This window comes from Athene cunicularia (genome assembly GCF_003259725.1).
Source record: "Athene cunicularia isolate RWA chromosome 1 unlocalized genomic scaffold, athCun1 chr1_part2, whole genome shotgun sequence".
Taxonomy (NCBI): Eukaryota; Metazoa; Chordata; class Aves; order Strigiformes; family Strigidae; genus Athene; species Athene cunicularia.
Genome location: NW_020799092.1, coordinates 21953043 through 21975755, shown reverse-complemented (window position 1 = coordinate 21975755; position 22713 = coordinate 21953043). Strand labels below are relative to the sequence as shown.

Here is a 22713-nt window from a genome sequence, read left to right as displayed (position 1 = left end):
GGTGCAACCCAAAGAAGATTGTCACTGAAGTCCATGGGAGCTGGGTTATTTGGTACAGTCAGGCATGGTGGCTAGTATGGACATGGTCAATAATTTCAACACAAACCAGGCTATACGCGTTGGCCTGCCATGGTGACAGATGGGCTCTGCCTCTTATTCCGAATGTCCTCCAAATCAAAGATGTATGGCCCTTTCTTAGCCTCACACTAAACTTATTTTTCTTTTATTTGTTCTTTAGTCTTATTCCCCTGAATCTCCCCTATTGCTAATTCTCTCACAGCCTTTTGGGGAAATATGTCCCGAAGTTGAGACATTGAGCTTTGCCTCCCATCCTAGAAGCAAATATGCCTAAACTATATAACCCAGAATTTCTTTCCAGTTCCTAGGTCTGGGTGTGCACCCTCCCTCCTCTTATTTCCTTTCACTGTGAAAAAAAACTCAGGTGCACCACCTGGAAGCAGGCCATTACATGCTTCAGTTCAATCCCGAGCTTGAGCAGTTGGGGGCTTAGTGATGCAGGATGCAATATGGAAAGATGTGTGTATTTTAATTTTCAGGAGCAAATATGCCTTTTAATTGCCAACCTTTACATCAGGCTTTATTGCTGCCTCGTCTACTTGAAAATATAGACCTGAGAGTTGATGGCTAGGTTCACTAGAACTGTCTGGACATGCAGAACATTTTCACATGCCTAAGAGCAACCTGGGATCTCCAGGACAGTAAGAAACAGCCAAGACAGTCAATGATTCAAGCCTTTTCAATGTGGTAAATTACAAAAGTGATGAATGTGCTGCTCCAAGTCTTAGTTTCAAATTATGTGTTGTAAAACAACACTCAGGACCAGTGTGTCCTTCTGAGTGGGGATATGTAAGGGATTTACACATCTGTCTGGTGCCAATGGGGCCCCATGAGCATGCTCTGCAAAGGAGGGAAGGTAAGGGCTACAGCCCCCCTTAATTCCCTTTAAACCCCAACAGTGGTGAAGGCTGAGAAAACCTAAGGAAGGGGTAGCAGAGCCAAACTGAAGACCACTGATAGGTGATGGTTCATGTTAAGATGATCCTGGCTCTGTGTTGGGGTTGCTGTGTAGTACACAGCTCTCCTTCACTCTTCTCATATCAGACTTTCTCTCTCCCATCTAGTGCTGCCCAAGTACGAGGTCCTGGTGAAGCTGCCCAAGATGATCACTATTAAGGACAAGGAGCTTCCAGTGTCCGTCTGTGGTCTGTGAGTCACAGAGCTAGAGTAAATCTCTCTCGCTTATCCTTCACTTCTCCTTTCTGCTGAGGACCAAAAAAAGAGCTGGGGAATGTCTTTCATAGTCTTCCCAGACCTCTAGTGCAGGCTTCTTCCACCCTACCAATCCTGAGCCTACTTGGCCCCAACAGGCAAAGTGAAGGGTCTTCTCTATGTTCCTTAATAGATGATTCCAAAATGATCTGCAGCTCTCTCCTCCCAATTTACCATACATTTTCTCTTTCTGTCTTTAACATTTCTTCAGTTAAAGCTTCTCTGCCCATCCTGAAACCTCAAATACTCAGAGATGTCAGATCAGACATCATTTAAACAGGTGGCACAAACCCAGTGTTCTCATTTTTAATTTGTAAACTGCTTCTCCTGAGCCTCTGGCTGTCTTTCTACTTCACTGAACCTTCAGCAGTCTGTGATACAAGGATACTCCTGGCTGAAATAATTTTCTTCAGACAATCTTCGGCATTCCTGCAGAGACCTCCCACCTAGAACAGATTCTGATGATGGAAAAATCTCACATGGAAATGATGGAAATGTAATCACTAGAATCATTAAAATATCAGATTAGTCAGCTTTTAAGAAGAAATATTAGGAAGTCATCCACAGAGATCTTCAGGCAGATGTGTCTGAGTATGACTGACTACTTGTCTCATCATCTAACGTATTAACACTTTGTGATCATAGGTACACCTATGGGAAACCTGTTCCTGGTTTGGTGCATGTCCAAGTGTGCCGGAAATTTTCCCATTCTGCTTCAAATTGTTATGGAAAAGAAGCAGAAGCTGTTTGTGAAGAATTCACTAAGCAGGTGAGTCCCAAAGGTGAGGGGCTTTCTTATGGGTAATGGGCAAGGTTGGCTAAGGGAGGCCCAATCTGTGACTGTTGGGAGATAGCAGAACATCAGAAATAGATAGCACTGTGTTCAGGCAAAAGTTCTCAGTAGATGTTCTCAGAAGAAGGCATTTGTAAGAAGTGAGTCTTTAAACTGGAAACAGAACTGATGAAGAAAATCCCACAGCTGAAACCCTGACTCCATTGAAACTAGTGACAAATCTCTAGTTAACAGCTGTGAGGTCCCTGCTCTTGATCCCCAACTGGGAGAAGAATATGTGAAATGATTTTGTAACTGTGGGAGGGACTGTCAGGGAGCAAGAAGCAAAGAAGATGAGGAGAAAACAAGAAAGTAGTATTGTATATGCATCAAACACAGGAGAAAGGAGAAAGGGCAACAAGGAAGAGAGTGAAGACAACAGAAGAAACAGGAAGAAAAACAGAACTAAGGAGGGAGTTAGCAAGAAAACTGGTGTGTACCTTGGAGAACCTCAAGAACTTGTCAAGTATCTCACAGAACACAGAAAATGTGTGGGTGAAACACTAGGAAACAGGGTATAAACAAGTTCTGGCCTTGGAGACAACCTAGAACATAATTTCACGAACAGAATTTAAGCATGTTGGGTTTGGGTTATCTATTCCTGTCCCACAAGGCACTAAATTTGTTCATGGAATTCCTATTTTCTTTCCAATCCCCTGCTTAGGCAGATGCTCGTGGGTGTGCTTCTGCTGTAGTAAGGACCAAGATATTTCAGCTTCGGCGGAGGGGATATGAGATGAACATTGAGGTACGAGGCAAAATCACAGAAGATGGCACAGGTACGTATCACATGGAAGTGGCAAAGTGATGGCAGGCCATAACAGGAGGGCCTGGCAAAGATGAGGAATGTGAGGTAACATGTCTAGAAATGCTGCTATTCATTACCGATCCCTCTTTATTGTCCTCTCTCTCTCAGGAATAGAGATGACTGGAACAGGCTCCTGTGGAATCACACCTGTCATGAGCAAAATCAGCTTTGACCTGCTGGACACTCTGTACAGACCAGGGATTCCCCTCTTTGGGAAGGTAGGGAGCTTCCGAGACCCTGGACAGTGAACGGCCTAGCAAACCCACAAGTGCAGAATTCCATCAGATGGAATAGCAGTGCGTGCAAATGACACGGTCAACCTTCCTCTGCCTTTGCACAGGCAGGTGAATTACTGATAGCTGGGACAGTCTAACAGACACATGAACCTCCTGACATCAGCCTAGCACAGAACAGAAGCCCTGTTCTTCCGACACAGTTCTGACCACAACGCAGGTAGGTGTAGTGACCTCATCCACAAGGACACAGACCCACAGTACCCAAACAGACTGAGCAGAGCAGGGGTAGTGATAGTAACAGGTCCCACCAACAATCCAGTGACCACCAGACAACATGAGGTGATGAGTCCAGGCTGAGCTGGACCAAGAAAGTCCAGTTAACCAGATGGGAACAGCAGGAGAAAGAGCTGGGTGTAGGTCTACCTCCAATGTAGCTGTAGGCAAGGACTGCAGCAAGGCACAAACCTGAACTTAGAGTTCCTGAATCAAGAGGTAAATGACAGGTGGTGGACGTCCCATATGAGGGGAATCAAAACCTACTGAGGAACTTAGGGCCCTGACAGATAACTTCCCTGGACTGATCAGATTGTTTTGCTGAGAATTTTCTCAGTCGATGCCTCAGACAACTCGGGACTCACCTCACACATGTCCACGTCTTCTGTTCTTCTCTGTAAAGAAACATCCTGCCTGGCAAGGAGAAAAAGAAGGAAGAGGTTTTAGGACTTGGGAATTATTTTCTGTTTCTAGTCTAAAATCTGAAGTTTGTTTTTGCTCTGTTAGGTGAAGCTGGTAGACGGCACTGATGCTCCAATTGCCAATGAAACTATCACAATTTCTGTGGATTCTGTGGAAGGGAATTACACTACAGATGAGCAGGGACAATCCTGGTTTTCCATAGACACTACCACCTTCACACAAGCCTCCCTGGAAATCCGAGTGAGTGGCAGAGACAGGGCAGAGGAACTGGGGTAAGCCTCTGTCGTTCTGATCAGCAGGGGAAATATCTATCCATGGGTTATCAGTCTTTCTGCCAATTGGAAGATAAATCAAATTTCTTGGCAGGTCACCTCTCCTCTGTGTGTCTCCTATGTATGTTTTCTACCTTCTTCTAAGAATGGGAAACATAAAACATACACAGTTTCTTCTGTGGACTTTCATGTGACTTGTTACTTGGTTTTGGTCAGCTATGAACTTCTTCTTCTTCTCTGTCAGGCTGATCATAAACCTGAACTGAACTGCTATGACAGCGAATGGATCACACCTTCATATGAGCATGCCATGCGCAGAATAAATCGGTTTTACTCCCCCAGTAAGAGCTTCCTCAAAATTGAGCCAAAGCCTGAGACATTAACTTGCGGTTCCCCCACGGAGATCCAGGTGCACTATATCTTCACACCAGAGGCCATAGGAGAGCAGAAGAAAATTGTCATTTACTATTTGGTAAGAATTATTTGTGGCTACTTTGATCTATGGCCAGAGAGCACTATGGCACATATAGCTACGTTACATGATGAGTAACCACAGCACTGCTACGTGGTCAGTCCTTAGCCAGTAATGATAGAGTGAGTTTGAAGCAGAAAGTTTGGCCTGTGGTAGTGGGATTTAAACACATTTCAGTAATGTTTCTCATGTTGTCTTCTGTCTGCAGACATGGGTAGGGTGTACATGTTTTATTAAGAACAGAAGAGAGACAAAATGTTGCTGGAGAGTGCATTGTCTTGGGCGCAGCCATTCAAGACTCTCATTTCATAATACTCCACTCCCAGTTTCCCCCATTCCAAATTCTGGTTCATATACAGTCACAGCTCAGAAACCAGCACCTCACAACAAGAAGATGAAAGATGAGGAGGAAAGCTGTCTCCTACTCAGTTTTGTCCTTCGGTAGTCATCTGACCACTGAAACGAAAGCAACACCTCTAACTACATTACCAGAAAAGCCCAGTAAGCTTAGAGCTTAGGCTGTGTATCAGGCAATGACGGAAAGTTTGGGATACCACAGTAATTGGAACAGACTGCAATATGCTGGCATTGAAAACTGGGAATTAGTTCATTCTGGAGGGCAGATAAGAGAGACTAATTCAGCTGCAACTGAACAACGATCTATCAGTTTCACTTGGGAGAACAGGAAGAATCAGATAAATATGCAAATAGAACTTCTTTCCCCCTAATTTTTTTTTCCTGGTTATCCCATTTAATGACACTAGCAGAAGAAGTGAAAGTAACCTTGGAGAACTAGAAGAAATAAGTGGAACAGACACTCCTGATGGATTGTACAGAACATCGGGGGAGGACTTAGACTGAGATTACAAAAAAAGATAACAGAAACCTGTGGTAAAGATGTCCATATGCTTATTTTCAAGACTGCTAACAATAAATTGAAGCACAAAATTCCTGTTTATCCTGGTAGCCTGGGAAACTTAAGTTTATACATACAGCAGGTAATGAAACAGTGAGGGAATTTTTATAGGTGTGGATCCCACACCTTGAAATTAAAATGTGGTGCTATGGAATAGATATCCTACATGGAAAGTAACTGTATAAAAGGTGGGTTTGACTGTGAAAAAACTTTTTCTAGAAATGAGGAAACTGCAGGTAGGATTCAGGCTATTGTTTACTGCCTGACTTCAGACACCTTATTCAAACTCTTATTTACAGTCTGTGCTCTTCTATTCCAACTCTGTGAGTTATGAAACTAATCCTGATTAAATTTTTCTCCAGACTGTTTCACCTTGCAACTGAAAGTGGAATGAGAAGAACTTTTGATCCTCAGTCTGTTCCAAATTGTTAGAAATACGCGTATGACCCCAAACTTGAGTGCCTTAGAACCTGATCTATATACGAAATAGGTACAAAAGGGAAGACAGATCTGACCAATGAGGAAACATTGGTCCTCCTAAGAGTGAATATTTCTGTCTCCAAAGACCTGGTAAATTCCATTCTGGCACTTGCTTATATCTTCCTGGGTTTGCTCACCATTGGCAGTGCTATTCATACTCACACTCTGCAGTTAACCCAGTGAATGTTCATTCTCCTCCCTTTCAACATCGGTAGCAACAATTACAGGAAGATTTCTCTGTCACACAGGTGATGGCCAAGGGAGGCATTATATTAGAAGACACCCACGATCTGACTGTGAACAATGGAGATGGTGAGCAGAACTATGCATTTTTAGCCTCTCTGATGATAATTTGGGGTCAGGGGGGGCATAGAGAAATGTATTTTCAAAATTAAATCTTTCTAGATTAAGTAACTTGAGTTAGTTTTGCTGGGTTCTGTCAGGTGCTATTCTTTGATGAAAATTTTTTTTAAGTCAACAAAAAACATGCATAAAGTTTTGATCGTTTTTTCCTCAAACCAACACTTTTTGCTGGCCACTCTACCCTATTCAGATTGTGGATGCTTACCAGTGTTGTGAGACTCACATGTATGGTGAGAAGGAAGAAGGGCATGTCTCCTTTTCTTTCTCTCTCTCACTTTCCTTCATTTTTTGGGTGTTGTTTCTCCCTTACAAGCAGGCAAACACACACCCCCCAATACATTTAATTTTATTCATATAAACGTCCAAGGGTTACACATTTTGGTAACTGAGACTGGCTATAATGCATGTTTTAAAGTCTTTCAACAATAAGACCAGGGACACATTTTGGAACTCTATGACAAGGAATTGCACTGCAGTGGGTATAAACAGTAGAGGGAAGGAAAAGGTGTTGCATGTTCACAGGAAGTTCTGCATCCTTACTAGCGGCAGTAACTAAATTAACACCCTCTCTCATATCAAGACATGTGCTATCACCCTGTTTAGATTGTGACATGAAGCTCAGGCCCAGCAAGAAAGAGTCTTTCAACACAGAGTGACATTTTCCATCGTGATTGGAGTGATAGTCCGGTGTTTAGCAGTGACTTCACAAAGTTATTCTTCCAGCCACTCTGCAACTTTGACTGCTGACACCCATTACAGTGGTCCCTTTTTTCTACTTTTTTTCCCTCATTTATTTTTTGTAGACTACAGATCTGAGGGGAAAAAAAGGGTTGAAAACATCAAAAAATTATGCTAGATGTTAACTAGGGAAAATCTTGAAGGCATGTAGAGGCCCACCAAACTCATTTCATTTGGCTATTACACCATCACTATTTGAATGCACATGTCTTCAGCAACAGCCGTAGACTTCAGTCACGTATTCCTGCCCCTCCTAATTAAAAATGTTCAGCATGAGTGAACTTGATTTTTTTATTGGGGAAGGCAAATGTATATACTGGAACTTCTTGTATGTTGCTTAGCCTTTTTTCTCTGATAGCTTATGGGACATTTCAGTTGACCTTCCCTGTTGAGGCAACAATTGCTCCCCTGGCACGGATGCTTGTGTATACCATTTTACCCAGTGGGGAAGTCATCGCCAGTTCAGCAGATTTCCAGGTTGAAAGTTGCCTTCCTAATAAAGTGAGTATAAGTCAGGGTTTATGCAACCCATGTTTCTCTTGAGGCGAGTAGTTCAGTTATGAGTGCCAGAATGGAGGCAGAATTCACAATGGGTTCATGGAATGGTCTGACCAGATGTTAACTGAGGATTAGTGACTGAAACTCCAGAATAAGGGACAAAGCCATAACTATAAAAAATGGAGCAAGACAGAATAAGAAGCATTGATCATTATTGATTACATTGGTCAAAGCTGAATATATATTAGAAGAACTGCAGGGCACTAGCAGAGCTCAGTTCACAAGGCTTCAGTACAAAAGCATGCAACAGCATCTGGAAAAGTGGCTGCTTTAACTTCCTTTCGGGGTTGCAGGTCAGACTGAGTTTTGTACCCAAGGAAGGTCTTCCTGCCTCCAACACAAGGCTACAGCTCCATACCTCACCAAGGTCCCTGTGTGCCCTCCGTGCCGTGGACAAGAGCGTTCTCCTTATGAAGCCCGAAGATGAGCTCTCTCCCACCTCGGTAAGTCTTGTCTGTTCTGGTAATGAGCAAGTACAAATCCCAACCAAGTACCTGTTAACACCGCTATAGACAAGGGGCCATGTATTTTTATAATTGCTTTCACTACACTTGTTTTTTAGAAGTTGGCTTTTATTGATGGAGTGTTAGGTAGTGTCTGTGTGCCTGTGAGTGCTGACCTGCCACATTTTTCCCTGGTTGTTTGCATCTCCCCAGGTGTATGATCTTCTCCCACTGAAAGAAATCCGGGGTTATAGCTTCAAGGACTACTACCTGGAAGAAGACAACGTAAATCCTTGTGTGTCACTTGACAACATATTATTAAATGGATTTGTCTACATACCCATTTCTCCTGACGGTGAAGGTGATGCCTATGACATTCTCAAAGTAAGTGCCAGCCTTTAGTTTTTCTTTGTTATTCCTTTTTGGAATTCAGTCTCCTTTCCTCTTCTCACCTGTTCTGAAGGGCTTTTTAATGAAATTTGCTGTGAGCTTGCTAACTTTTGCACACAAGATAATAATCAGGCCCAGGCCTTGCATCTGTGTAGCCCATGGTACCTGAGTATTTCTCTGAACCATTAAAACTTTGAAAGTCTCCTTGTTGCTAGTGGAGACACCTGCAAATGGGCTTGAGTAAGGAAACAGTCCTGAGAAGTGACCTCTGGTGCCATAATACTAGAAACGCTCCCTTCTCAGTCATGCATGTTCTCTATCTGGTGTAGATAGGTCTTTAATAATCTGCCAGTTTCTTTGATAACACACAAAACCACCTATGCCCATCTACAGAGTCCTGCACAAGACTTTTTGGGTACCTTCAATCTAACGCTTTTCACACGTGTCATTTTCACCCAGACAGATGTCCCCAAGGCAGACCTGTGGCCTTAGCTTTCCATCTGATCTTGCCAGGATTTAGCCTTAGCAGGAGTGTAACATGCTAAAGCCTCAACATCTGGGTTGAACCACCCTATCTGGCATTTACATACAAACCTTTGTTACTCTGATCGATACCAGACAAGTACATCTATTCTTCACATACTAAAAATAGTTTATTTTCAAAAGTGTGTTTGCATATTTTTTTGTTCTTTCTCTTTGTTTACTAGGAATTGGGCTTAAAAGTCTTCACTAGCAGCAAGATCCATAAGCCTGAAATCTGCCAGCATTACCCAGGACACGTGATGGAAAGGAGTTACAGTGGTTCTAGTACCTCCTTCATTTTACCTCCCCCACAACTACCTAAAGTTCACCACCCTGTTTCCTTCCTTCCCCCTACTTCTTTGAATATTAATTACACCAGACAGATCAGATTTTGTTCAGATATGTTGAGCTAATTCAGGATCACTCCTTCTGGACTCAGTCCTGAAATATGAAACTGCTCCACCTCTGCCTGCTTATCCCCAGCTAGACTGGCATGCCTGACTAGAACCGCGTGTGCTCGGTGACTCCCATGCCAGCTCCTACAGCAGGGATCCTGTAGGCACTAAACCAGCCTGCCAGCTCCAAGTAGTGGCTTTTTTTTTCATCAGATTTGAGTCCAACTATAGAAAACTAAAAAATGAAGTCTCTACTCCTAGGCAGTCACGTTCCAGCAGTAACTAGAGGAACAGCTAGGGCAAAAGTGGGCCAAGACAAACAAGAAGGTGGTACAATTCCATGGGTAGATATTTTAACCACCGGAGGCTAAGAAATTTGGTTCTGTTCCCAATTCTCCCACTCACATGACTATAAGAGGCTGGGTAGGTCACATCACTTCTCTGCAGCTTCAGTGACTGTGAAGACAGAATAATGATACATTTTTTTCCTCAATAGTTCTCAGATTAGAAAAGCTACACTCACCTATAACACAACATTCATCTGTACCACTTCCAGTCACTGACTTTTCTCGTGCAGTATCCCAGCTTTTATTAAAAAGTGATAGCTTTTGGTCTGGTGATAGCGTCTAGTCTTCTATTCATAACAGATCAGGTCTTTGGTTTTGAAATGCAGGGTTTGTTTTTAGAGAATGGCCTGAGACAGCTGGCTGTTTTGAGAAGATGTAAAGTCTTCTAAGGCTGATGGAAAGCCTTTCATAAGGCACAACACTATGCAACAGTATGAGAAAGCATCTCCCCGTTCTGGAACCAGCCAGAGATGTAAAGACCCATATTCATCTCAAAAGAATCTCAGATAGAGGAAGGGCAGGTTAAGTGTGGCTTCTGTTTCTGGTCATGTATATACACAATCAATTCTTCAACCAAATGTAATAAATTATGTGCAACTGTAACATCCAGAGGCAGTAAGTTCCACATTTGACTCTGTATTGCAATAAAAATGTACTCTCAATAACATCATCATACATGGCTCTTCTGGAACTGCTGGCTTTGCTGGCAGTGGGGGAAGCATGTTCAACCCCATCCAATCTCTGTAAGAAGAGCAGCAACATTAGAAAAAATTAAATACTGAGATGACAACAGAGAAATACATTTGTATCCAGTGGCCAAGGTTTCAAATTGTTCTTTCAGTTTTAAAATTTTAGCTAAGAATAACCACTACCTGGAGGGAAAGTGCCCTGAATTAGAATGGAGTTTGACATGTCTTCTCCTTTCTTTCTATCCTTGAACAAATTTACTAGTCACTGCATTGAATCTGCTTGAGGAGTTTGATGATGACATGACAGATCATATGGGTGCTGGCAATCCCATGGAGACCGTTCGGAAGTACTTCCCTGAGACATGGATCTGGGACATAGTTTCGGTGAAGTAAGTGTTTATGGGAACGTAGAGTGCGGTCACTTGGGCAAAACTTCAGCAGATATTTAAGCCTAAATGGAAATATCGATATTTCAGTAGACAGAGAGATTTTTCAAGGTCACTAAGTATAGGATGCTTTGGGAGGACATGCAAAAGCCAGTGCCCATATCCCAGCTGGTCAGGAGTTTACTGTCAGCAGGTGTTGTTCAGTAGGCTGAGAAAAATGTAAACAACCACCAGAATATACTGAAATCTTGTTCTCTGACCCTCGTCAGCTCGGAGGGAAATGCTGATCTAGATGTGACCATCCCTGACACCATCACCGAGTGGAAAGCCAATGCATTCTGCACTTCGGCAGAGACGGGCTTTGGCCTGTCCCCAACAGTGTCCCTCAGAGCCTTCCAGCCCTTCTTTGTAGAGCTCACCCTGCCCTACTCTGTGGTGCGTGGTGAGTCCTTCATGCTGAAAGCCACCGTTTTCAACTACCTGGCTGCCTGCATCAGGGTAAGAGACATTCACAACTTTGCTCGGTCTGACAGCTTAGGGAAGGCTACACTGAGTCACTTATAACATGGTTTCCCAAGCCAGGCGACTGATCTCTGACTATAATTTCATACAGGTGTATGTATGTAGGAATCTTGGTGTATTTAAGAAAGGGAGAACATGCTTCTCCTACAAAGTTTTGAAAACTGCATTTGGCTCGGAACCTAAAGCCCTGCTGACGAGGCCCCTGGCCTTGTCATCACAAATATATGTCATTGTCTTATAGAAATGTGAAACTTGGGTTATTCACAGACTCCAGGTTCACCAGGGTGGATACCTGTGTTCAGCCTTTTGTCTCATCTCATATAAACATCTCAGAGCAGATCTATATAGCTTTACTATCCTTATCTGCATTATTACACCAACAAAGAAGAAGAGAGACTCTGGGAGGTGATTCAAACAAAATCCCTTTGCTCAGTTTTTTATAAAAAACCCAAACTTCTGTTCTAAAAGGAATGAAGCTGAAAAGAGGCGCACTGATCCAGCCATTGCAATGCACTCTCATTTATTTCCCTGTCTTTCCTGTTTTGTTTGATATTTCTAGGGTCCTTACTCCACTCCCCCTTGTTCCCTTAGTAGCTTCCCCACTGCGAGTGTTTTACCTCTTCACCTAACTAATCATGAGGGCGGTCTTTTATTCATGGTAAAATTTCTAGTCATTGCTTTGCCTTTACTCACACAACAGATCCATGCTCTCCATTTTCCCAGAATCTTATTTCCTTTCCAAAGATACATGTCCTGTTCTCTACACTTACATCCCCAATCTCTTACAATTGTACACATCTCATTCTTTTCCCATTTTATCACCCGGTTCTTGCTCTGCCACATCCATAAGTTCTTAGTCCCATGGTATAACCAGCTCCACTACCTGTTTTCATGTCCTGCACTGTCTCCAGCAACCCCAGCTTCTCTGCAATTACAACCTTCATTATACCTCTCTGTGCAACTGGCAGGTCAGTGTGTCTCTAGCTGAATCTACTCATTTCCTGGCTACTCCGGTAGAGAAGCAGGAAGAATCCTACTGCATCTGCGTGAATGAAAGGAAAACTGTGGCTTGGGCAGTAACACCAAGATCTCTAGGTAAGAGACCAGGCAACAAGAAAATACTGGGATCAGATATCTGTGGATGACATCAGATCTTTGGTGTGAGGAGCTAGGTGACTCCAAACCTGTCTGGAAGGGTCTTGTCAATGTAAGAAGTCAAAGTTCAACTCTGAGGTTGAGACACTACACTGGGATGTTTTTTCCAAGCCCTAAACAGACTGTTTTAAGTGTTATGGGCCATAGTTTTGTTAACATTTGATTAGAAATCACAAACTCCCTTAATACATGCAAAGCACTCATTCATTCCTGTTATGGAGCTGAGAATGTTTCAGCTTGAAGTGGCTGGGTCTGAAATATTTCAGTCAAAGCTTGCTTTCTCTGAAGCCTCCCAGAACAAGATTGATTTACAAGACCTGCCCTTCCACTACTCTTCTTGCTTATGGACTAGCACCTGCTCTGGTGGCCATCACAAAGGAGGTGGCCTGGATCAAGATAAAACACTCTCTCAAGTTTCATTCTCTTGGAAGATCTTCACTAAGACACCAGAGAGTGCCCAGCACAAACACAAACCCGTGTTTCCCTGGCTCTGCCCGGCAGGGCTGGCTGACCCCTGTTTCCTCCAGGGCAGGTGGAGTTCTCGGTGAGCACTGAGGCCCTGCAGAACCAGCAGCCTTGTGGGAACGCCATCGTGGAGACCCCTGAGAAAGGGCGGAAGGACACGGTCATCAGGCAGCTGCTGGTGGAGGTACGTGGGCTGCTGAGTTTGGTCGCACAGAAAAGTAATAATAATTTCACACTCCACAGAAACAATTTCTGCAGAGTAAAGGTCTTCTGTTTTAGCCATGATAGCAGCAATAATGGCTTGCGTGACCCTTCTTCTGCATACTTTTACAAAAGAAGCATTGATAAATCTCTCACGGGCCAATAGAGCCCGTAACTCACAATGTCGCCACGTCATAGTAAAAGCATGGTTTTACATTACACAGTGGGACAGAAATAATCAGTCAGGCAATAATGACAGGTTTGTCCCAGGCACATCAGCTGGGAGATAAATAAGAACTCCTTGGTTTTACCTCTAATAAATCATAGGGATAGGTTGTAAATGGAAGATTTGCCAGAAACCTTATGCATCTCCTCCAGCACAGCACAGCCAGTACTCCAGAATATGGAACATCCACGACAATCTACAGATACTTCCAAACAAAACTACCATCATTGTTCTGAATTGGCTTTATTACACTTCTAAGAATGTTCAAAAACTAACTTTTAATTTTCGCATTCTTTTGTACATTTCTTTTTCTTAAGCAATGTTTTGCAATGATAAAACCACAGCTTCTCCCATGATAAATAGCCAATCATAAAATTAATCCACAGTAGAAGACTCCCCGTATTATTAATAGCAAACAAAGAGCACTAGCTTGTCGTATAGTGAAATCTATAAAATATCAGATGACATAATATTGTCAATCCTATGCATGACAGGAAGGAATAATCGCATTTAACAAAATTAAGTCAGGAGTTATATATAACATTGCAACTCCTTACATTGCAGACATTCCAATTTTCGGTAAGGCAGAGCTAGGATTCATGTAATATATAACTTCAGAAAATGTTTTGCTAACCTGAACATAATGATGGAACAACAATCCTCTCTGTTAGGTTGCTTTTCTTTATTTTACTTTCACTTACTTACAAATTAATTTGAATGTAAAAGTGCATTTTGTGCATCAGGGCATGAATAACTGTTTAACATTCCAGGAAAGCATCTTCATTTCATATATGCCTTCAGAAAAAAAAGAGCGTTTATCTTTGAAGATACTGAAAGATCAGAAATGTAAAGTCTTTCCTCCCACATGGTGGCAGAGTGAAAATAACTGAATAAGCATTAAAATTACTTCTGTTGGGGTGTCTGAGAGATTACTGGTTTTATCCTGTTATTGTAATAAGGTAATTAATCTACAGCAAACCCTGACTGGATAGAATCAGAGATTAGCATCCAAGGCTGAACAATTAATTAGCAGGGGTGGATACAATGTGATCTTGCTTGGGGTGCAGCTCCATTGTCCCAGACATATTGATCTGAATATCCCCTGCAGCAGACATCCCAGAGAGAGAGAAGGGAGTTTGCCAGAGCCCCTGGGGCATCCTCTTCCCCCTTGGGAAACCAAGCCTTGCTGAGAGCTAGTTGGGAAACAGGATGTTTTTTCACCCAGGAATGTCTCGACTGGAAAGGAAAATCTTTCAAATAGTTACAGTTTGTATGTTTTAATTTCCTGTTGAAATGTTCAAAATCAAACAAAACAATGGATTTCTCATTTAGTTGCATTTCAGAATGACATACTGAAACAAACAAGAAGGTGCCTTTTCAAACAGAAGCATTTAGCTTTTTCTGGTTTATTTTTTTCCCCCTACTCTTTTAATCTTTGTCTTTTCATACTGAAGAATGAGAGACAATGTATTTTAACTGTGTGAGAAAGTGAAGGTCTGATTGTTTACATGCTGGAAAAAATTTTCAGCTGGCAAAAGTTGGGAACCAGTAGTGAAGCAATGGGAACTCTCCTATTTTGAGGTTAAAAAAATTGATACAAGGATCTCACTGAAATACACTCCGACAAAATACATTTTCTAGTAAATATTTGATTCCTGAGTTTTCTGCAGAATGTGTTCAACCAGCTCAACAGAAAACAGGGCTTCTTTTCTGACTTCAAAAATTAGGCTAAAAGTTTTTGACACAGAGGGATACAATCACCAGTTGACCCTGGCATGTATTAAAACTTTGGGTGTGGTAACATGTTACTTGTGGGTGCACTGGAGTGCTCTAGTTGCCACCTATCACAGCTCTTGCATACGTATCCTACCAGTGTCCCAGGCACTCAGCCATCATCCCAGTTGGAAGAATTCTGCTGGACTGGGCCAAGGTGGGTAGTGCCTTGGACAACAGAGCCCCATGGCTCTATTGGCACTGTCAGTAACATCAACTTTCTTGCGTGTTACCATCTGCATCATAACCTGTGAAGCTACAGGGCCTCCCTCAGTAATAAGAAAGGAAAGAACATGTATTAAATTTCATGCTTGTAATTAGCCAGTATATTAGAGTCCTTCATTATCCTCAGTTTAGCATACAGAAGAAGAAACTTTGTAAGCAATTTCTAAAGACTTTTCAGTATAATGAAGTTATTACCACAGGAGAATTTATAAGTATTTAATTTCCTTAGAGCCCCTTTTAGTTTCCCTCTTGAGATTTCTTATTTTTCTTTTTTGTTGCTGTTGTTTCTCAGTTTTTGCTTTTTTTCTTGCCTTTTTCCCCAAGCCGGAAGGAACTGAGGTGGAAACAACCTACAACTCTGTGCTCTGTGCATCTGGTAAGAGCCTTTTTCTTTCAAAGACTTTCTTTGCTGAGGTAGATACTAAAGGCAAAGGGAGAAGACAAGGTTTGTGAATGCTCTGCTATGAGAAGAAAGGTGTAGGGATCTGATAAAATTGAACAAACTAGATATATGTCCAATTGGTAGTGAAACTAACTCTTCCGAAAGGAGAAGAGCCGAGGCTGTAACGGTCCCTGCAATTACAGAGGCAGAAGCTTATCCCTCGGGAACTGAGGCTGGCTAGGTCCCTGTAGGGAGACAATACCTGGGATTTAATAGCGTTATCTCTAACATCTTTAATCCAGTGGGTATAAAATCACAAACCTGACTCTGCAGTAACCCAGGTCTATGCACCAAAGAAGGATAAAAAATAGACTGGAAAGTGTATTTGTCAGTCAAGGCCAGGTGAGAGAAGTCCATGACAGTCTGTGTATGAGGGTATTGCAGGCCCAGCAAAAACTCTGCAGCATGGGAAGCTTCCACAACAAAATTACAGATAAATAGATTGGTTGAAGGCAGGAAACCCCTGTGCAGAGGTGTCTCACACTCTTAGCCGCTACCCATGCATGTAGATATGTCTGGAATTTTAACCAAATTGATCTGGTTTTTATCCCAGAAAAGTTAATATCAGAGACAATCTCCTTGGTTCTCCCAGAGACTGTGGTGGATGGCTCAGCCAGAGCATATTTCTCAGTACTAGGTAAGTGAAGCATTCTTACAGTGTCACATGCTATTTTGAAGCACTGTCACGTTTCTTCAGGCTGTGCTCAGCCTATTGGCAAGCCATGGACTGTGCTAATTCACACCAGAAATTGTCCCATTCCCCAGGCGACATCATGGGCACTGCCATGCAGAACCTGCACCAGCTCCTCCAGATGCCATTCGGCTGTGGGGAGCAGAACATGGTCCTGTTTGCGCCCAACATCTACGTCCTGGACTATCTGAACAAAACAGAACAGCTGAGTGAGGAGGTGAAATCCAAGGCCATCGGATACTTAGTGAGCGGTGAGCTGAGACATGGCTTTTGCTTCTCTGTTCATTCCTTCCCTTGGCAAGGGTAAGGACATTATTGGCCACTGGCATGTATGATCTGGGGGAGGATGTCCTGGTGCAGTCTCTAGAGGGAATATGATACTGTGGTAGGTCAAGTGTATATAATACAGCATCTATAAGACAGAATCCTGTGCTTAGGCGGAGGTGCAGGGTGAGAGGACAACATCCAAACAAGAACAAAGAAAAAGTCCAGGACTGTCAATAACTCAAGAGTTCTCTCCGTAAGAACGGATGTATGAAATACATAAATCAGACTGTAACCATTAATCGTGTAAGCTGCTTATGTAGATCTCGGACACTCCTTAGGATTAACATCTAGGAAGTGTCACTCACCTTTGACTAGGTTAGAATGTGAACACACTAGCTAGGACACGCTGGCAGACATAACATTGGTACATATAGACATGGTGAGTATCTGCTGACTAACAAGGAACTGGTTTTACTTAGCTATTTCACAGAAAAATTGCACTTCCTCCAATGAAAATGATCCTGTTTTCTTCATCACCATCCTGTGTGGGGCTCACCATTGTATTCAGTTCTTCTCTGAGAACTGTTTTACCATTTCTTTCGAGTCTGGGGTACATTTACCTCTCTTCATCAAATTCTAGGGTAGAGAGTGGCAATGACCACAGATACCCAGTTTCCAGGTGCTTTAGGAGAAAGGAGGAGCACGAGGATGGATGTACTCGGAGCTGTGCGTTTGCCCCAACTTGCATGGTAACACTGAGCAGCGTAGCTCACACTTCTACCATTAGAAGGGGGACACTGTGTCCCATGTCTACTACAGTTCCTTTGCATGGCTCCTTGAAAAGTCCTGGGACAGCTAAAATATTCCTCCACTCTCCATTTCAGGTTATCAACGGCAATTGAAGTACAAACACTGGGATGGTTCTTATAGCACATTTGGGCCCCGTTACGGGCAAGTTGGGAATACCTGGTAAGTACCACTGGCTTTTTATTTCTGCTCTTCATGCCCTCCCTTTCCTCACTGTTCTCTTGTGCTTGCTCACTCTGGAGTTCGAAATAGAAGTGGAGATGAAATTGCGATCAGGACATCATAGGATAATCATGTGGGATAATGGAGCAGGGAAGGATGCTAAGGGAGATGCTTTTTAGGTTTGCAGTGCTGCACTGATAGCTACTTACCTCCCCTAAAACACTTCTTCAGCTTAAGTGAGGGTGACCTGCAGGATGCCCTAGCTAGTTCTTGTTAGCAGAAGATGGTAATGAATCCCCAGCGTCCCACCAAGCTGCAGAGCTATGCATGGCAGGCCCCATTTAGCATTCATCCCTATCTCACCAAGTCGCTAAGCTAGCTCAGTTTCCAAGCAGCCCACTGTGATCAAACCCTGTAGTCTCTTTCTGCTTTCCTCCAGAACAGCGATGCCCACATGGGCCCTATGACCTCTGATGGATACAGGGGCATCTCAGGATGTCTCAGTTCCCTTTGTCTCTTTCAGGCTCACAGCCTTTGTCCTTAAGTCCTTTGCCCAGGCCCGGCCTCACATCTTCATAGATGAGAAGCACATCCAGGATGCTTTGGTCTGGCTCACTCAGAAGCAGAAGGATAACGGCTGTTTCCGCAGTTCTGGGACGCTCCTGAACAATGCCATGAAGGTAATGTGTCTGCCTGGTTGGCTCCACGTGGGCTTTGTCAGGTTGGAACTTGACCATAAGTCGCTCTGGGACCAACAGAACTATTTCAGCACTTGGGGGCTGAGGAGGGGATGGGGAGTTATATATGTGAGCTATCACAGAAGCAGGAAGAAGCCAACAGCAGCTTCTGAGGACTTACCATGAGAAGGAGTCTAGGAAGAATTTGTCCCTGCAGGATGTAGATATCACAGAATCATGTAGGTTGGAAAAGACCTTGAAGATCATCCAGTCCAACCATTGACCTAACATTGACAGTTCCCAACTACACCAGATCCCTCAGCCTGTGTCAACTCTACTCTTAAACACCTCCAGGGATGGGGACTCCATCACCTCCCTGGGCAGCCCATTCCAACGCCCAACAACCTGTTCTGGAAAGAAATGCTTCCTAATATCTAGTCTGAACCTTCCCTTGAAGGGAAGGCAACTTGAGGCCATTCCCCCTTGTTCTATCACTTGTTCCTTGGTCAGAGAGACTCATCCCCAGCTCTCTGCACCCTCCTTTCAGGGAGCTGTAGAGGGCGATGAGGTCTCCCCTCAGCCTCCTCTTCTCCAGACTAAACCCCCCCAGTTCCCTCAGCTGCTCCCCATCAGACCTGTGCTCCAGACCCTGCCCCAGCTCCATTGCCCTTCTCTGGACACGCTCAAGTCATTCAATGTCCTTTTTGTAGTGAGGGGCCCAAAACTGAACACAGGAATCAAGGTGCAGCCTCACCAGTACCGAGTACAGGGGTCAGATCCCTTCCCTGTCCCTGCTGGCCATGCTATTGCTGACACAAGCCAGGATGCCATTGGCCTTCTTGGCCCCCTGGGCACACTGCTGGCTCCTGTTCAGCCGGCTGTCAATCACCCCCCAGGTCCCTCTCTGACTGGCAGCTCTCCAGCCACTCCTCCCCAAGCCTGTAGCACTGCTGGGGGTTGTTGTGGCCCAAGGGCAGCCCCCGGCATTTGGCCTCATTGAAACTCCTCCAGTTGGGATATGTAGCACATGAAGAAACCAGTGGTGCTGTGCAGGATCAACATCTACTTTTGTGGTTTCCTGCAGGGTGGGGTGAACGACGAGATCACGCTGACGGCCTACATTATTATTGCATTGCTGGAGATTCCTCTGCCTGTAACCGTACGTATCTGCACCCCAACCCGAGTCACAGGTGGTACTAGCCTGCCCTAGTAGTGGCCCCCTAGATTATCAGGTCTCTTTACCTTTTGAAAGAAGAAATCCTGTCTGAATATTCTTTCCATTCAAGGCTAGACTGGAATAACACTTTTCCTCCATTTTCCTCCCCTGTCCAATCCTGTCTCCCATATACACATTTCACTTAATCTTTTTATGAGTTCTTTTGTGGAGAATCATGCTTTTGCTCCTTTAAAAGAGTACAGCTTGGATTAACAGTGAGTTGAATAATATTTAAATATTTATGTATTTAAATCTCTGAAATGAGCCAAACAGGTTTTCTACACCTGCAAAAAAACCCTTTTTTTCTGTTGGAATAGTAAACTCCTGATGAACCACCTGTATGGGCCTATTGTGCTGACACAACAGCACAGGTCTGTAAAAAAAGTGGCATGCTCAAGGATTCATTCTCATTTTCTCTGCCTCTTCTAGCTTGCTTTATGGGAAATCCTCATCCTTAACACTTGGGGAATAAACTCAAAAGCAGTTTAACTGTTTCTCCAAAAGTGACCACAGAAGATTTCGTCTTCTAGTAGACACTCACTGAAGTCAAAGTACAAAGCCAAGGAAAAATAAGTCTTTTCCTTCTAGACCATTGATTAAAACTGTAAATCTGCTGTTAGGCTTCAGATCATGGCATGCCCCCCACCCCAACAGTGTTATTGCTTCAGTTTTATATCAGTTTTTCCATCACAAATGAGAAATAGTCACGTGTCTTGCAGAAAGTATGTGGAGTCACGGTGTCTGTTAAGTAACTGTTAAGCAACACTGTGTAGCTATGTAAAGTAGCTACATTTTGATTTGCTGTGGTGATTGCACTCTTAAACCATACTGGAGAATATGGCTTCAAAAAGACACACATTGTTGATGTTAACATGTCACAAAAAATATTCCAGAAATTAGAAAAAAAAAATATTCTTCCTTGTACAGAGATAGAATTTACCTCCAAACTAGAAGCTATGTTATGAAGCTCCAGCAAAATGAAGGCCCTGAAAAATTAAACTATCAAAAAGAAAGGACAGAGCAGAAGGTGAAAGCACAGAGCAGTCTCAGGGTGATAGTTAGAGGAGGAAAGCAAGTATCCAGTACATCTACAGAGGGGAAGTATATCAGAGAGCTCCCACTGCACTGAGACACAATCAGGTCAGCAGTTATTCTCAAGGCAGAAGGACTAGAGCCAATCTTTACAGTCTTTAAATCAAAATGGGATAAAACATTACAGCAAGATGTATTAAAGAAAATCATATACAAGATAAGGAACAGCCTTTGGCTGCCCATTCATTACAGGGGGTATTGGACCTGAATAGGAGGAGTACACAATGGCACAATCTTTGGCAGACAGGAGAGTGGGGACATCAAGAGTCCATAGGTAACATTAAATTCCTGTTCTAAGATGGACCTCAGTGTGAGCTCTGGATGTTCCAGCTCAGTCTCTCCCTCTCTCAACCCAGCACGCAGTGGTGCGTAACGCTCTGTTCTGCCTGGAAACGGCAGCAGATGAGAAAGAAAACCACGTGTACACCAAGGCACTGATGGCGTACGCCTTCGCCCTGGCGGGGAAGGAGGAGAAGCGGAAGGCATTACTTGGCTCACTTGAAAAGGAAGCTGTGAAAAAGGGTGAGTGCTCCTGGTGGGACACCTCTTCCTTCTAATCCACTCGCCTTGCATCTTCCCTTGAAAAAATGGCGTTTATTGGTGGGGCAATGGCTGCAGGAAATGGCTTCTGTGGGAGGGGAAAGGTGGAGGGAGAGGAAGGACTTGTGCAAAGGGGATGCATTCTTGAGAACTCCCTCTCAGTGCCCAGTCCCACCTCTCTGCTCCAAAGGAGTCCATCAGGAAGCACCAGGCACCATCCGCACCGGTGCTGAACTAAAGGGTAGCTCTGCCAGCGTCTCTGCTCAGCCCGCTCCTCTTGCCACACCAGGCACTGCTTAGCAAAGACTTTGCACAGCACGTAGGACAGGAAATCAGAGGAGACCTGGATGTGCTGAGAGAGAAAACGAGCATACAGGCCATTTTGGAGGCCACAGCACAAGCTGTGAGTCTCCCAGGAAATCGTGTTATGACTCACAAGCATTCCGGTAAAGTCAGGCCGGACAGCGGGTTTGCCCAAGCGTTGGGTAGCAGGGCTGTGAAGGAAATACCCCCGGCACCTTCTGCCGTCTCTGCCGGCAGGGGACTCTCAAGCCCTGGTCACATTCTTTGGGTTGTTTTGCCTCACAGAGCTTGTCAGTGCCCGACACCGGCACCTCTACTGAACCAGGCAAGGAATGCCAGCCTGGTGCTCTGCTCGTGCTGGAGCCCATCAATGTCTGTGTGAATCTGGAGTCTCGGACAAAGTGGTGTCCAGGCCTGGGGACTGAGCCTCAGCAGTCTCAGACTAGTTGTAAACCTGCAGCGAGTCCACACCTAACCCTTCCCACTTCATCCTGCATGACAGATGCATCCTGGAGGCTCTGTCCTCCCAATTGCACCGGCGCCGGATCAACAGCTCCCTTGCAATAGCTACTAATAATTGCTTCTTGTCTTGTCTCTGCGCTCCCTGCCTCCTGTGAAGATGGGTCTGTTCATTGGCAGCGGCCTGGGAAAGAGCCGGAGGTTGATCTCCCGTACTATCGCTACCGAGCTCCCTCTGCTGAAGTGGAGATGACAGCCTACGTGCTCCTTGCTCACCTCACCAGGCAGCCGGCACCCTCCCAGGAGGAGCTGTCCTATGCATCTCTGATTGCAAAGTGGATCACTGCCCAGCAGAATCCCAACGGAGGCTTCTCCTCCACCCAGGTGAGCTGCTTCCCTCCTGCCACCTCACACATCAGTGGCACAGATGGGAGGAGTCAGCGACCCAGGTGGGAGCACACTGAGGCTCACCAGGGCAAGCACTAGCCCCCCAGCATATCCCGGGTTGACAAGTTCCCCAGAGGCTCGAGGCAACTATGTCAGGCACTGCCTCGGGGAATGGCCGGTACTTTGATTAATGACCTGATTTCCTCGACACAGTGGGACAGAACAGTAGGGACACAAGGGATGTGTGTCTGTGCTTTGGGGAGGGCTCCC

General features: G+C 44.2%; 1 protein-coding gene across 1 annotated transcript in view; it reads left to right on the top strand.

Annotated features, from left to right (window-relative positions):
• The window catches only part of LOC113491066 (alpha-2-macroglobulin-like), a 32543-nt gene extending 11474 nt beyond the window's left edge, over positions 1-21069 (top strand). The window contains exons 7-28 of the mRNA XM_026867708.1: positions 1143-1227; positions 1936-2059; positions 2787-2901; positions 3039-3148; positions 3947-4102; positions 4379-4606; positions 6251-6314; positions 7462-7604; positions 7955-8104; positions 8318-8488; positions 9202-9301; positions 10710-10836; positions 11103-11331; positions 12324-12450; positions 13038-13159; positions 15725-15776; positions 16396-16479; positions 16608-16784; positions 17685-17769; positions 18293-18449; positions 19531-19636; positions 20590-21069. Coding sequence (XP_026723509.1) covers positions 1143-1227; positions 1936-2059; positions 2787-2901; positions 3039-3148; positions 3947-4102; positions 4379-4606; positions 6251-6314; positions 7462-7604; positions 7955-8104; positions 8318-8488; positions 9202-9301; positions 10710-10836; positions 11103-11331; positions 12324-12450; positions 13038-13159; positions 15725-15776; positions 16396-16479; positions 16608-16784; positions 17685-17769; positions 18293-18449; positions 19531-19636; positions 20590-20627 — 2750 coding nt within the window. The 3' untranslated portion in view covers positions 20628-21069. The remainder of the gene's footprint in view (positions 1-1142; positions 1228-1935; positions 2060-2786; positions 2902-3038; positions 3149-3946; positions 4103-4378; positions 4607-6250; positions 6315-7461; positions 7605-7954; positions 8105-8317; positions 8489-9201; positions 9302-10709; positions 10837-11102; positions 11332-12323; positions 12451-13037; positions 13160-15724; positions 15777-16395; positions 16480-16607; positions 16785-17684; positions 17770-18292; positions 18450-19530; positions 19637-20589) is intronic.
• Positions 21070-22713: the final 1644 nt, after the last annotated feature.